The sequence below is a fragment of the Schistocerca gregaria genome, chromosome 1 (genome assembly GCF_023897955.1).
Source record: "Schistocerca gregaria isolate iqSchGreg1 chromosome 1, iqSchGreg1.2, whole genome shotgun sequence".
NCBI classification, from domain to species: Eukaryota; Metazoa; Arthropoda; class Insecta; order Orthoptera; family Acrididae; genus Schistocerca; species Schistocerca gregaria.
The window spans coordinates 677,674,778-677,690,308 of NC_064920.1; the positions used below are offsets into that span (position 1 = coordinate 677,674,778).

Below are 15,531 nucleotides of genomic sequence, written 5' to 3' on the forward strand. Positions count from 1 at the left end.
ATTATTCATAGATCTTTACGTGTTACTAAAGTAAGGTCCCTAGTCAAGTTTTTCTGTCTTTATGTGAAGGCTAATCTCAGGAACTACTGTAGAGATTTTGGTATGTGTCACTAACAGATATAGCCGAGCGGTCTAAGCCGCTGCAGTCATGGACTGTGAGGCTGGTCCCTGCGGAGGTTCGAGTCCTCCCTCGGGCATGGATGTGTGTGATGTCCTGAGGTTAGTTTGGTTTAAGTAGTTCTAAGTTCTAGGTGACTGATGACCTCAGAAGTTGAGTCGCATAGTGGTCAGAGCAACCCATTTCTCAGGTAGGGTGCATTCGGAAGGACGACGGTTCAAACCCACGTCCTCCCGTCCTGATTTAGGCTTTCCGTGGTTTCCGTAAATCGCTTCAGGCAATTTACGGGATAGTTTCTTTGGAAGAGCACAGCCGATTTTCTTCCCTAATCCGAGCTTGTGCTCCGACTCTAATGACCTCGTTGTCGACGGGGTGTTAAACTTTAACTGCTCCTCCTTTTCCTTCTCCATATCCTATCAGGTCGGGAAATGATTTGTTTGGTCTAAAGGTGGACATATTTCGCCTGAAATTACCTACTGACTGTGTGTCATTTCGAACAAAGTTGCAGTCGTTATCAAATGGCGCTTCGTCTAACGAGACTGTGAGACTGCACAAAAATTCGAATCCGTTATATTCGGATTGAGTGGTGCAGCACTAGTGTGGGCGAGATCGTCAAGCTACGTAGGCAGATAACTATTCTGTACTTTATTGTTTCAGCGCGGGTACAGATTCGATAAACTGTATCACACTTTATCAGATACTGCTGCGCTGCGTCAGGCAACAGCTAACCTGTGTATCCGCTATAGCTGTGGATGGTTTTGTGCAGTTAAAGGAACTACAGGCGTTTAAACTACACAAATTCCGTACGGTGGATGTGATTTTGAGTATTAAATTGATACGCGCTAACGGGTCTGATAAAAAATGGTTCAAATGGCTCTAAGCGCTACGGGACTTAACATCTGAGGTCATCTGTCCCCTATACTTAGAACTACTTAAATCTAACTAACCTAAGGACATCACACACATCCATGCCCGAGTCAGGACCGTACGAGCAGCGCGGTTCCGGACTGAAGCACCTAGAACTTCTCTGTCACACCGGCCGGCGCTAACAGGTCTGAGTTTGTGGTTGGAATAAGTACGTCTGATGCGTAAAATGCGTTGCACATTTATCGTACGGAACTTGTAGTTAGTGGGACATTAGCGCGTGGGCGGCAGCTGCAGTGGCCTGTACAGAGGCGCCTGCCCCAGGCCGGTGCGCGCCGGCTGGCGCACTGCCGCCGCCGATGCCGCACGCAGTCACGTCACGTGCCGCGGTCTGCCGTCGCCTGCCGCACGCTGCGGCAGCTGCTGCTGGCTGCCAGAAAGTGGACCGGCGAGAGCGTTGCCCCCTCCTGTCTCTGCAGTCGCTCGCTGGCCGCCACACTCCTTCTAGCTGCTGTTGCAGTTGTCAGTCCGAAGTCTCTACGCCTCTACGTGTCTGATGCAAGCCACATCCAACAGAATCTGCTTACTGTAGTTAACTCTCGGTACTCTCTACATTTCAGCCTCCCACACATCCTTCCGTTATTGATTACGTTAGCGGCGCCATGTCATGGACTGCACGGCCCCTCCCGCCAGAAGTTCGAGTCCTACCTCAGGTGTGGCTGTGTGTGTTGTCCTTAGCATAAGTTATTTTAGGTTACTCTACTGCCCATTAAAATTGCTACACCACGAAGATGACGTGCTACAGACGCGAAATTTAACCGACAGGAAGAAGATGCTGTAATATGCAAATGATTAGCTTTTCAGAGCATTCACACAAGTTTGGCGCCGGTCGCGACACCTACAACGTGCTGACATGAGGAAAGTTTCCAATCGATTTCTCGTACACAAACAGCAGTTGACCGGCGTTGCCTGGCGAAACGTTGTTGTGATGCCTCGTGTAAGGAGGAGAAATGCGTACCATCACGTTTCCGAGTTTGGTACAGGTCGGATTGTATCCAATCGCGGATGCGGTTTACCGTATCGCGACATTGCTGATCGCGTTCGTCGAGATCCAATGACTGTTAGCAGCATATGGAATCGGTGGGTTCAGGAGGGTAATACGGAAAGCCGTGCATGATCCCAACGGTCTCGTATCATAGCAGTCGAGATGACAGGCATCTTATCCGCATGGCTGTAACGGATCGTGCAGCCACGTCTCGATCCCTGAGTCAACAGATGGTGACGTTTGCAAAACAAGAACAATCTGCACGAACAGTTCGACGACGTTTGCAGCAAGGACTGTCAGCTCAGAGACCAAGCCTGCGGTTTCCCTTAACGCTGCATCACAGACAGGAGCGCCTGCGATGGTGCACTCAACGACGAACCTGGGTGCACGAATAGCAAATGGCAAAACGTCATTTTTTCGGATGAATCAAGGTTCTGCTTACAGAATCATGATGGTCGCATCCGTGTTTGGCACATTGCGGTGAACGCACATTGGAAGCGTGTATTCGCCATCGCCGTACTGGCGCATCACCCGGCGTGATTGTATGGGGTGCCATTGGTTACAGGTCTCTGTCACCTCTTGTTCGCATTGACGCCACTTTGAACACTGGACATCACATTTGAGATGTGTTACGACCCGTGGCTCTACCCTTCATTAGATCCCTGCAAAACCCTACATTTCAAGAAGATAATGCACTACCGCATGTTGCAGGTCCTGTTCGGGCCTTTCTGGATATAGAAAATGTTCGACTGCTACCCTGGCCAGCACATTCCCCAGATCTCTCACCAATTGAAAAGTCTGGTCAATGGTGGCCCAGCAACTGGTTTGTCACAATACGCCAGTCACTACTCGTGATGAACTGTGGTATAGTGTTGAAGCTGCATGGGCAGCTGTACTTGTACACGCCATCCAAGCTCTGTTTGACTCAATGCCCAGGCGTATCAAGGCCGTTATTACAGCCAGTGGTGGTGCTTCTGGGTACTGATTTCTCAGGATCTATGCACCCAAATTGCGTGAAAATGTAATCACATGTCAGTTTTAGTATTATATATTTGTCCTATGAATACCCGTTTATCATCTGCATTTCTTCTTGGTATAGCAATTTTAATGGCCAGTAGTGTAGTCTAAGTAGCCAGTTCGTCTAGCGACCGACGACCTCAGCAGTTTGGTCCCTTAGGAGTTCACACACATTTCAACCTTTTATTACGAATAACTCAAATTTTAGCGCCCACATAGATGATGTTGTGCGGAAAGCGAACCAATGATTACGATTTATGACTTAACACTCTGCCAAGGAGAGTGTCAACTCTACGCTTTTCCGTTCTGTACTGGACTATTGCTGTGCGGGCTGGGATCAGCATCGGACGGGAATGAGGGAAGACACCGAAAAAGTTCAAAGAAGAGTTGCTCGTTTTGTACTATCGTGAAAAAGCGGAGAATCGCCACGGATATAATACCTGAATTGAGGTGACAACCATTAAAACAAAGGTGTTTTTCGTTGCGGGAGGATCTTCTGGCAAAATTTCGATAGCCAACTTTCTCCTTATATACGAAAATATTTTGTTGGTGGCCTACCTACATAGGTAAAAATGATCATCTCCGTGAAGTAAGAGAAACCATAGGTCCCACGGGAAGAGTTAATTATTCGTTTTCGTTTCTCCCTCACGCTGTTCGAGCTAGGAATGGTAGAGTAATAGCTTGAAGGTGATTCGATAAACCCTCTGCCGGGCACTTAATTGTCGATTACAGAGTAATACATGTAAATGTAGGATGTATCCTGACAGCTTATCCCTTATATTAATCAAGTAGTGCCATAAATCAAGTAAAATTTGTGGCTGGATTGAGGGTGTCTTGGTAGGGAGGACACTTCAAGATCTTTTGAACACATTGGGAAATAATTCGTGCAGTCGCAAAGTTTTGTACAGCGGTAGGAGAAGGTGCCACAAACAACATACAACATGAAAATCTCGATCATGGTTTTTGAAGGGCACATTAACACAGCGGGTTGCATAAAACGACATCGGTAGGGGCTGATGAATCACCCTGTCAAATTTCCTATCATTCGGTAAGGAAAATTATTCAAAGGCAATCTAAGTCAACTCTGGCTAGGCGCTGAGTAGCTCAAAGGACAGCATATCATATACACTCCTGGAAATTGAAATAAGAACACCGTGAATTCATTGTCCCAGGAAGGGGAAACTTTATTGACACATTCCTGGGGTCAGATACATCACATGATCACACTGACAGAACCACAGGCACATAGACACAGGCAACAGAGCATGCACAATGTCGGCACTAGTACAGTGTATATCCACTTTTCGCAGCAATGCAGGCTGCTATTCTCCCATGGAGACGATCGTAGAGATGCTGGATGTAGTCCTGTGGAACGGCTTGCCATGCCATTTCCACCTGGCGCCTCAGTTGGACCAGCGATCGTGATGGACGTGCAGACCGCGTGAGACGACGCTTCATCCAGTTCCAAAAATGCTCAATGGGGGACAGATCCGGAGATCTTGCTGGCCAGGGTAGTTGACTTACACCTTCTAGAGCACGTTGGGTGGCACGGGATACATGCGGACGTGCATTGTCCTGTTGGAACAGCAAGTTCCCTTGCCGGTCTAGGAATGGTAGAACGATGGGTTCGATCACGGTTTGGATGTACCATGCACTATTCAGTGTCCCCTCGACGATCACCAGAGGTGTACGGCCAGTGTAGGAGATCGCTCCCCACACCATGATGCCGGGTGTTGGCCCTGTGTGCCTCGGTCGTATGCAGTCCTGATTGTGGCGCTCACCTGCACGGCGCCAAACACGCATACGACCATCATTGGCACCGAGGCAGAAGCGACTCTCATCGCTGAAGACGACACGTCTCCATTCGTCCCTCCATTCACGCCTGTCGCGACACCACTGGAGGCGGGCTGCACGATGTTGGGGCGTGAGCGGAAGACGGCCTAACGGTGTGTGGGACCGTAGCCCAGCTTCATGGACACGGTTGCGAATGGTCCTCGCCGATACCCCAGGAGCAACAGTGTCCCTAATTTGCTGGGAAGTGGCGGTGCGGTCCCCTACGGCACTGCGTAGGATTCTACGGTCTTGGCGTGCATCCGTGCGTCGCTGCGGTCCGGTCCCAGGTCGACGGGCACGTGCACCTTCCGCCGACTACTGGCGACAACATCGATGTACTGTGGAGACCTCACGCCCCACGTGTTGAGCAATTCGGCGGTACGTCCACCCGGCCTCCCGCATGCCCACTATACGCCCTCGCTCAAAGTCCGTCAACTGCACATACGGTTCACGTCCACGCTGTCACGGCATGCTACCAGTGTTAAAGACTGCGATGGAGCTCCGTATGCCACGGCAAACTGGCTGACACTGACGGTGGCGGTGCACAAAGGCTGCGCAGCTAGTGCCATTCGACGGCCAACACCGCGGTTCCTGGTGTGTCCGCTGTGCCGTGCGTGTGATCATTGCTTGTACAGCCCTCTCGCAGTGTCCGGAGCAAGTATGGTGGGTCTGACACACCGGTGTCAATGTGTTCTTTTTTCCATTTCCAGGAGTGTAGAACGAAACAGAACTGACAATACAATATAATTTTCTTTTATCTGCAGCCGACCTCGAACTTAGTTCTGCAAAATTTTCAAATTAATTAATACGCAGCTAATCCTCGAAGACGGCAGTTCGTTGATCCCTCAGCAGATGTTGTATTCAATGTAATTTAGGAGCTTGGTCGTGAGGTCAGCTATCAGAATAAACCAGGACGACAGCAATAGGTGATCTGTCACAAGAAGTAAATGTCTTTTCTCCCCCCATTCGATTCAGTACCTCTTCAAGATTTACTCAATCTGCCCGTGTAATATACAGCACTCTTCCGCTACTTCCTGTGTTCAAAAGCTTCTTTTTCTCTTCGTCTCCCTGTTACCGTCCACATTTCCTATCCTTCATAAGAGAGAGATGCGACCAGCACTTGAACGGTTGGTCCGTTAATCAGTAAAAAGCCTGGGACATTTTTTGGAATGAGTCTTTTACGCCTCTGAGCAAAGTACACTGTAATGAAATATTGTAATACATTAAACATGTGTTGGACTGCACCATGAACCCGGACGTCGGCTCTTTCGCGGGCACACTACCAAAAGAGTCACCCGAGATGCCAGCAGTCTGATGTTTCGGGTCTGGCTGTGAGAGTTACGAGGATGTTGTACTGGATACAGTGTTTCAGTACAACGGCAGAGGTCCAGGCCTCGGGGTGGGCCCGAAAGACATTTTCAATTAAGAGCCGTAATTGTTCTTGTTAGGGTGATTTGGCATCAAAATTCTAAGCAAGTAAACAGGGACCCAGTCCAACACATTTATTAAACTACCAAACTTCGTTCTGTACTTTTAAGATACACACATCAAAAAAAGTTTTGTATCACATCGGTTCCGAGAATTCCGGAACCTGTATAGAAAATTGGAATAGAGACAATCATAAACATTATTTCCGCCCTTTTTATTCCGCATGAAAACCACACATTGCATATTGTACCACCATACAACGACACCTTCAGAGGTGGTGGTCCAGATTGCTATAAACACCGGTACCGCTACTACCCAGTAGCACGTCCTCTTGCATTGATGCATGCCTGTATTCGTCGTGGAATACTATCCACAAGTTCATCAAGGCACTGTTGGTCCAGATTGTCCCACTCCTCAGTGGCGATTCGGCGTAGATCCCTCAGAGTGGTTGGTGGGTCACGTCGTCCATAAACAGTCCTTTTCAATCTATCCCAGGCATGTTCGATAGGGTTCACGTCTGGAGTACATTTGGCCACTCTAGTCCAGTGATGTCATTATACTGAAGGAAGTTATTCACAAGATGTGCACGATGGGGGCGCGAATTGTCGTCCATGAAGACGAATGCCTCGCCAGTATGCTGCAGACATGGTTGCGCTATCGGTCGGAGGACGGCATTCATGTATAATACAGCCATTACGGCGCCTTCATGACATCAGCGGCGTACGTTGGCGCCACAGAATGCCATCCCAAAACAGCAGGGAACGTCCACCTTGCTGCCCTCGCTGGTCAGTCTATCTAAGGCACGCAGCCTGACCCGGTTGCCTCCAAACATGTCTCCGACGATTGTCTGCTTGAAGGTATGTGCGACACTCATCGGTGAAGAGAACGTAATATCAAACTTGAGCGGTCCATTCGGCATGTAGTTGGGTGCACCTGTACCGCACTGCATGGTGTCGTGGTTCCAATGATGGATCTCGCCATGGACGTCGGTAGTGAAGTTGCGCATCATGCAGCCTATTGCTCACAGTTTGAATCTTGACACGACGTCCTGTGGCTGCACGTAAACCATTGTTCTATATAGTGGCGTTGCTGTCAGTGTTCCTCCGAGGCATAATCCGTAGGTAGCGGTCATACAGTGTAGTAGTAGCCCTTGGTCGGCCTGAGCGACGCATGTCATCGACAGTTCCTGTCTCTCTGTATCTCCTCCATGTCCGAACAAAATCGAGACGCCTGGACGCTCCCCTTGTTGAGAACTCTTCGTGACACAAGGTAACAATGTGGACGCGATCGAACCGCGGTATTGACCGTCTAGGCACGGTTGAACTACAGACAACACGAGCCGTGTGCCTCCTTCCAGGTGGGATGACTGGAACTGATCTGCTATCTGACCCCCTCCGTCTAGTAGTCGCTGCTCATGCAAAGTTATTTACATATTTGGGCGGATTTAGTGACATCTCCCAACAGTCAATGGGACTGTGTCTGTGATACATCCACAGTCAACGTCTATCTTCAGGAGTTCTGCAAGACTTTTTTTGATGTGTGTATATTATACGATGATACAATGCATGTAGTAAGGTGAAATGATCTTTTCTGTTAGTGATCTATAGTGTTTGGATAGTGAAAACCTGTAATGCCCGTTGCCAGATGGCCTACTTTATTCTCGAGAAACAACTCATCGAAGTATCCACTACTTCTTCCTCCGACTGCACAGACAATACACTTCCCGATTACGGGATTGCTGTCGCTTCCGAAATCCCACTGACCTTGCAGCGTCTTTGCATCCATGACTGAGACTATACGATCATCGTCGCTTCCCAGAAGCAGAAGACACTTCGGCACCAATTATCGAAATATTTCTGAGTTCAGCACGTTCCACACTATCTCAACATATTCTTCTCCTGGTGATGAAAAGATCTTCCACCATCAGAATTCGATCCTGTTACATTAGGGGACAGGCGTTCTTCCCTAGAGCACGATAGAAACTGTCACTGTAGAGGGAATCCGTTAAATATACAATATTACATGAAATGTCATATGTAAATCGATACCTATAACGTCAGAGTGGAAAACAGATCTTCATGGTACAGCACTGACAGAGGACTGTGTCTCGATACATTCGTTTATCGACACCTCTGTCGATTATTGGCTGCGAGGTGCATGGCTCACAGAAGAAACAGCTTTTATCCTCCACGATGTACTGGCATTAAAAATGCGATAGTTTATATTTACTCGGGTGTCAGCTTCTCGAACTCAAAGATGTGTTCACATTATGCACATTTCTTTTGTTAGTCAAGTCCACAAATAACACCTAAAACTAGCGGTGACGGAGTTTATGCTCTGAGAGCTTTTTATTTGCTAGTCGGTGTGCTTCTTAATCAAACACCTAGACAGTATTGCTACTAATGGATATAGTGTAGCTTCTAGCATAGATACCTATTTAGGTGTAATATCACAGCATACAGACTAAAGCCATCAGCCCTAATGACGACAGTTTCTGAGGTGCTTATCGATTTAAGACCTACTTGCTGTACTTTTACTAATTAACGTAGCAACATATCTTGTTGAAGACATACCTACAGTTCTGACTGCTGTATTACGTGAGGCATGTAAGCTATGGAACAGAACACTGTCATTTAAGAGGATGAAAATACTTCGCGTAAATCCAAATCATAATTGGGAAGGACTTAAGGAAATAGGCGTGGAAAGAAAATTAAAATTTATACCGCAAAGTTCTCCTAAACCTGTGCTAAACTGATTACATATATGTGTAGCACAGTTTGTAATGATGTACACGAAAATCTGAAATGCGATATTCTTAAGCTTTTCTAACTCCTTGTGTAAGAGATAATCACAGAAAGGTAGGTAACTGTAACATTAAAATGTAAACAAACGAAAAAGTGTAGTATGATTTTGTTGATGAGGGAAAGTACCATACAATTACAAGGGAAATAAACAGCAAACTGAGTTAAAAAAGAAAATAACAATAACAAAGCAAGACCAAAAAGCAAAAATTTGTCATTTATTGTCGATGAACATAACAAAATAACCTTATATCGTAAAAAGTCAATGTGTTCAAATATAACTTCTTTCTTCTAAATATGCTGTTGTTATTTCTGTCTATGGAGAACTACGTTAACCTCTAATAGTGAATTGGCAGTGAAGTATGGCAAGGCATCTCCTTTGTAGATTGTCTGCACATTATCAAAGCAACGTCATAAAACTTCAACTCATTTCAAAGGACTTGGAGTCAATATGAGGAGGTAACAAGTGCCAAAAGCCTTTAACACAGTTAAACAGAGACCTAATGGTATTCTCAAGACATTACAGATCGCAGAACATTCCACACACGAAGGGCAGGCACGAACCCACGTTTACCACAATGAATGTCCCGCGCAAGAGCAACAAATGAGATTCCACTGTCACACTGAAAACAGCTGTCGCTGGCAGAGCCGCTGATGTGTTTTCGACCGCAAGCATAATGTTCGTATCCCTTAGCTGACGTGCTATAGAGTTTTTCTATTTGTGAAGTAATACAATCGCCTTTTGTAAGCGTGGAAAGGCAGTGTGTGAATGCCGTATTTATTCTTTCTGTTGTAGTGTATTACCAATCATTTTTGTGGTACTCGTTGCGTATTCTTTTTTTTGCAATTTCTTCCCTATTTAGCACTGTATTTTTGAGAGGAATCATTCCCATTTCGCACCATAGACGTTGCATGCCACAGTTTATAAAATCCATAGCAAAAACTGCGATAGAGATCATTGTACATAACGAGAGAAGCTTTCTGTGTCTGACCTAGGCTGATAAAAGCTTTAATTATCCACTTTTAACCATGGATACTCATTTTACTTGTGCTTTCGATACGAGAGAGAATTTTTAGTATTAGTTCGGTCTCAGACTCTGACCTTGCTGAGGTTGGAAATGAATCGGTGGTTACCGTTCAGTACCCTGAATTTTTTCCTAAACCCAAGATTCTTGACAGACAATAAACGAAAACACTTTCTATTCTACGGAGGGGTTGTTTTAAGAGAGATTGAAGCTTATACAACCGTCGACTACGATGAACGCAAAGAATCAGTAGTAGAGATATTTCTGAGGAGAAATACAAAGAAACAGTAGTAGAGATATTTCTGAGGAGAAAACACTTTACAAAAACCTACATGTATCTGTATGATGAATGGGAACAGTTGAGAGGATAGTAAATTCACAGACTGTTACTTTCTGTACTTTATTGTTAATTTCTCTTGCAAACCTGATCAATATGTCATTATGATTTTCAATCCATTAAAGCGTGCTTCCGCTAACTATCTCGCAGATAGTAATGAATCGCAGGAAGGTCGGATAGCCTTGGTGGAAATGCAGCAGTATCACAGCAATAGGTCGAATTTCCAGGGCATGTTGCAGTGATATAATATTCTGCTGATCGGGATGACTGTGAAGAGGCCCTATTTGGCAGTAAATGAATTCCAGCCTTAGTTGCAGAAGGAGTATCCTTCAAGTATTTCGGTAATAAATTCTATAGAAATGTTAACTAGTGTCCTGGTAAGACAGTTTCCTAAAATAAATGGAGAAACAGGGACTGATGCCAATGAAACCCCATCAACGTTTGACTGAGAAGCGACAATGAAAATTATTGTCCACTAACGTTAATATTCTCACTCTCATAAGTGTGTGTCCTGCAACAAACACCTCAAAAAGCTGTTTTTCATCAACTGTTAACAACAGAAAATGTTTTTGCTGCAAGGTATTCTTTCGGAATATCCCGTACAATCACACGGTAACATGTGAGTGTTTCCATCTTAGACGGCAATCCAACTTATAATTATTACTCTGTTGTGCGGACGTCTTCGGCTAATATGACAGGAAAGTTATGTTGGTGCGGTGAAAAAAACAAATTGTACGATGTGAACTTTTTTTTTCACATGTGAAGTCAATAAATGATCGCCCAAATTATTGCAGTGAATATTAATTTGAAGATGTGTAACTGAAATTTACTGACAGCATGATAGCACTCCACCATATATTATCCAGTGGTAATATAAATGTTGAATCCCTGAGTATTTCAAAATTTTTCATCTACAGTGAATATCAACATCTTTGGTAATCTACCTTTTTTTTTCCTGGACAACACGAACTATCCGATACGACGAGGACATTTGGCATTCTTCCTCAAGGTGAGGGGCAAAGTTGTCAGTAACTGATGTGCTGTATGATTTCAGCCGAGAAGCACTGTTGGTAGGTTCTCGACTGCATTCCTTTGCCGTCTGGACGCTGTTATTCGAACAGCGCAGTAGCTTGTAGCCATTTCAGTGACCACGCAAGCTGGTGCTACGGCTATGACGCTCCACTCACTCTGGGGGGACTGACGGTTTTGATTGACTGACTTTGAGTCTGCGTGGTTTTCGTAAATTGTTGGACGCTCTTCCATCGATTACACGGACTATCCCTTCCCCAAACTGGCTCCAAAGTACACCAGCTCATCATCTCCTAATGACATCTGTGGTAATATGATATATAGTCAAACAGAAGAAGAGGAACGTTTCCGCAGTGGCCCTCCGTCTACGTACGTAGTCTGTCTCGACCAGTATTTATAAACCGGGATATTACTTCGGAATCAAATGCGACTTGTTACTCAGTATTTATAGCATATATAAAATCTATATACGTATTAAAGAAGAATTAACATGTTTCCAGCGGATCGTGAAAGACGTACATTTTGGATGACAAGTGTAATTTATATGAAGGGTAATATCTACGCAGAGAAACACAGCCCGTTTCGCATCTGCGTTAAACTGGCAGAGGAACCTGAGCAAGTGTAAGGAAAACGTTGTAACAGACAAGCTGTAAGAGTTCAGTCGAGAGGCACAATAAGAAAGAAGTCAAACATGCCGCGAAAATCTACTTAGAAAATTCCAGGCTGCAGTTCTCAGGCCATATTTTTCGTATACTGTTCAGTGCCCCACGCATCGGTCTCGTAGAGGCAGCAGAGGTAGCGTGCGACTGTTAACAGCTCACACAGGACCAGTTACATGACGATCCCTTGAATTCCATAAAAGAGGAATGTTAACAAATGCAGTGCCTTCCGCCTCTTAACTTACAGCGATCTGCATGGTGTAACTTTGAAGATGTTAAGTAGGGTGATTACGAAAAGGAGAAGCGGGTTCGGGATTAGTTCCGTTGATACTGAGGCAAGAGTGATTAACTACTTGCATTTTCTGCTAACAGTCACTTTTTTTTGTAATCTTTAATTTAACATATTGGAATGCGTTTCGAGTGTGTTCTGCTAAACTTTAGGTGTTTATACGCAGAGAAAGTTGTTACATAAAAATAAAACGTCTTAAACTAAATTAAAATATCGACAGTATGCAATGGAAACCTGGTAACTCCGTCTATTTCCGAAAACCTCTAATTCCAGTAGGCAGTAACTCAACTTACCAAACAGACTTGAAAGTGCATGGATTTCTCAAATCTGTCAGTAACTAGGCTTCTACTATATAGTTACACAAGTACCAACATTAACTGTATCACATGCCCGCAAAAGGCAAAGGTCTCGAGTTCGAGTCTCGGTTCGGCACACAGTTTGAATCTGCCAGGAAGTTTCATAATAAAACGGAGTTACGAAGTTTTCATTGCCTACCATCGATATGACTTTTCGTGTTCTGGTCACTCCTGGTGTGGTTTAGTTTAAGACATTTTATTTTTAAGAATGATTTTCTTTATGTATAAAGGTCTGAAGATAACCAGAATATTCTCGAAACGCGTTGCATTTTGTGAAATTAAACATGAAAGCAAATACAAGTGACAGTTAGCATAAAATACAAATAAGTAACTGTTCCTCACAGACACGGTATCCAGACGTAGCCTGTATTGCCACAAGTAGTTATGAGGCAAGATTGTATCCAGGATCTGAGCTTTGGGAAAGGGGGGGGGGGCGGGGGAATGGAGGGGAGGAGAGAGGTACCACTCACTAGTTCCGTGTAAGCTGGCAGAAGAAACGAGGCACAGAAATGAAACTGAAAACTGCTGAATAACTGTGTTTATTAAGCAGTAAGCATAGTAATGCTATTACTTTACAATATGTATATAATAACAAATACGAGCTTAACGGAAAGAGTGCAGTTTGTAGGACATTCGTACATATTATTTTTAGTGTTGCGGAGGTAATACTCATATACATGTGGATACGTTTTAGCTGTTTTTGACACTGCCTGGTAGCGCGAGGAATTAGTCGTGAACTAGAGGTGTAACGCTCTTGAAAGGTATTTGAATGAAGACCGATATGAAATTTTCAATTGCAAAGGGAAGAGCAGCGAACAGCGATACAGTTGTGAAATTTCCTGACAAATGCTTCTGGTTACATCCGCTGCTAGTCAGTACTTATTACATGTTCCGCCTTCTCATCATACTGATACTGAACTGATACGTTTGCCTGTGTGGCGACGTCGGGTGCGAATTAGGTACCGATATCTAAAGTTCATGATTTTTTTCTAGGGGGTTGCACGCTCTTACATTGAGGTGTTAGAGATGAATCGGACTGAACGAAGTTGAGAGAGGAAATAGACCGTAGTGTTTCCTATGATATCATCGTAGCATTCGCTTAGCTGGAAGACACAAATCGGAATGGTGACATGAGGAAGTGAACTTTCTCGCGCCTCTAACACCAGGCCATTGTCCAGTGGCACTGCCGCGGAGTTTGTGGTAGTTTGTGGGTGTAAAGATCTTTATGACAATTGAGCCACCTCATCTGCCCTATTTATGTGCGGGCACAACTCACTTGTACTCGAGGGAATCATCAGTGCACATCTCCTTAGTTGGAAGACAGGAAACACGTTGGAATTGAATGACAGGTGGGTAGCAAAGTAGAGGCGCGTTCCTGAGGACAGCGAGTCAGGCCCCGTGCACTCGACAGCGAACGGTACCCACCTTGAGGCGTCGCGGCGCCGGCGCCTTCGCCAGAGGTCAGCAGCAGCAGCGGCAAATAGGCCGCCAACAGCGTCACAGGACGGCGGTGGGCGTCCGGGCTATGCACCATGGCGAGGCGGCGGTCGCCACAAGACCACGAGAACAACAACAACAACGGTAACAACAATAACAAGAGAGATGCCCGCACAGCGCTACAGCCGCGAGACCGCGACACCCGACATCACACTCCGGACTCCAAGTCGGCACTGAGGCGGCCTCCAGTCGTGCTCCCTGGAGAGAGCGGCGGTCACGTGGCCGCTGACGTCACTCGTAACGGGTTCCCCGGTGCTCGGAGAAGCGTGTCAGTAGTGGCACATCGCTCGTGGGGTGCGCTCGTACTCACCCACTGGCCTCCTGGTCAGCGTCTGGGCGGCTCGATGGCCCGATCCGGTCCAGCGGTCGTTTCTGGAGCACACTACGGCCAGCCGAGGACCGAGGGCCGAGCGCCTCTGGTATAGAGCTCTAGAGAAGGCAGGTGGAAGGGCGAGACTTGCAGAAAGCGTGAAGCCATGAAACTACAACTACAGCAGTGAATTACACTCTGAGGCTAAATGTTTCCAGATCCAGTTCGTACATACATATCACAGAAGTATTTCCCTGAACGAACGGAAAGAACTGACTAAATTTAAATACTGAAGAAACTAACAAAGGGGCACAGTGGTAAGGTTATTAGTTTTTGTGCTCCTGTCGTCCTTAGTTGCGTAAATATTACGATATGTTAATTGTTACTCTGGGTCCATATGGACACCACAGCACAACCACCATCCTACGAACGTGGAACAGTACATGAAAATCATCAGAATAAATAATCATAGGCAATGCCTCATAGCAATGCAGGAAAAGTACCCTATCCACAAGGACATTGCTGAGAACAAACATACGACGTTCAGAAAACCATTACTGAGAACAAACATATTATAAACGATTTGACATCAATACGTATCATCAACTAAATTTAGTGAAAGAAACGATAAGACAGAAAATGGATAGTCATAGCAACTCACACCAAAACATTACCACTCGTACTCCCCTCCCCCCCTCCCCCAGACACAGATTTCTGATATCACAAAACACATTGACTAGTTGACAACAACATTCCACAGTAGGCAACAACATCCGAAACATAACATCAGAACGATCGTTCAGTTCATGTTGCTGTGAAAATAAAATTTAAAATGACAGTAAGCAAACGAACACCTGTAGCTCAGCATCCACGAAATCTATGATTATAACCTGAAGTTATTACCACATCATACAAAAGCAAAA

At 45.4% G+C, this 15,531-nt stretch overlaps 1 protein-coding gene across 1 annotated transcript in view; it reads right to left on the reverse strand.

Annotated features, from left to right (window-relative positions):
* LOC126363134 (CUB and sushi domain-containing protein 3) overlaps window positions 1-14,473 on the reverse strand; it is a 513,579-nt gene extending 499,106 nt beyond the window's left edge. The window contains exon 1 of the mRNA XM_050007939.1: window positions 14,227-14,473. Within this exon, the coding sequence (XP_049863896.1) occupies window positions 14,227-14,335 (109 nt within the window). The 5' untranslated portion in view covers window positions 14,336-14,473. The remainder of the gene's footprint in view (window positions 1-14,226) is intronic.
* Window positions 14,474-15,531: the final 1,058 nt, after the last annotated feature.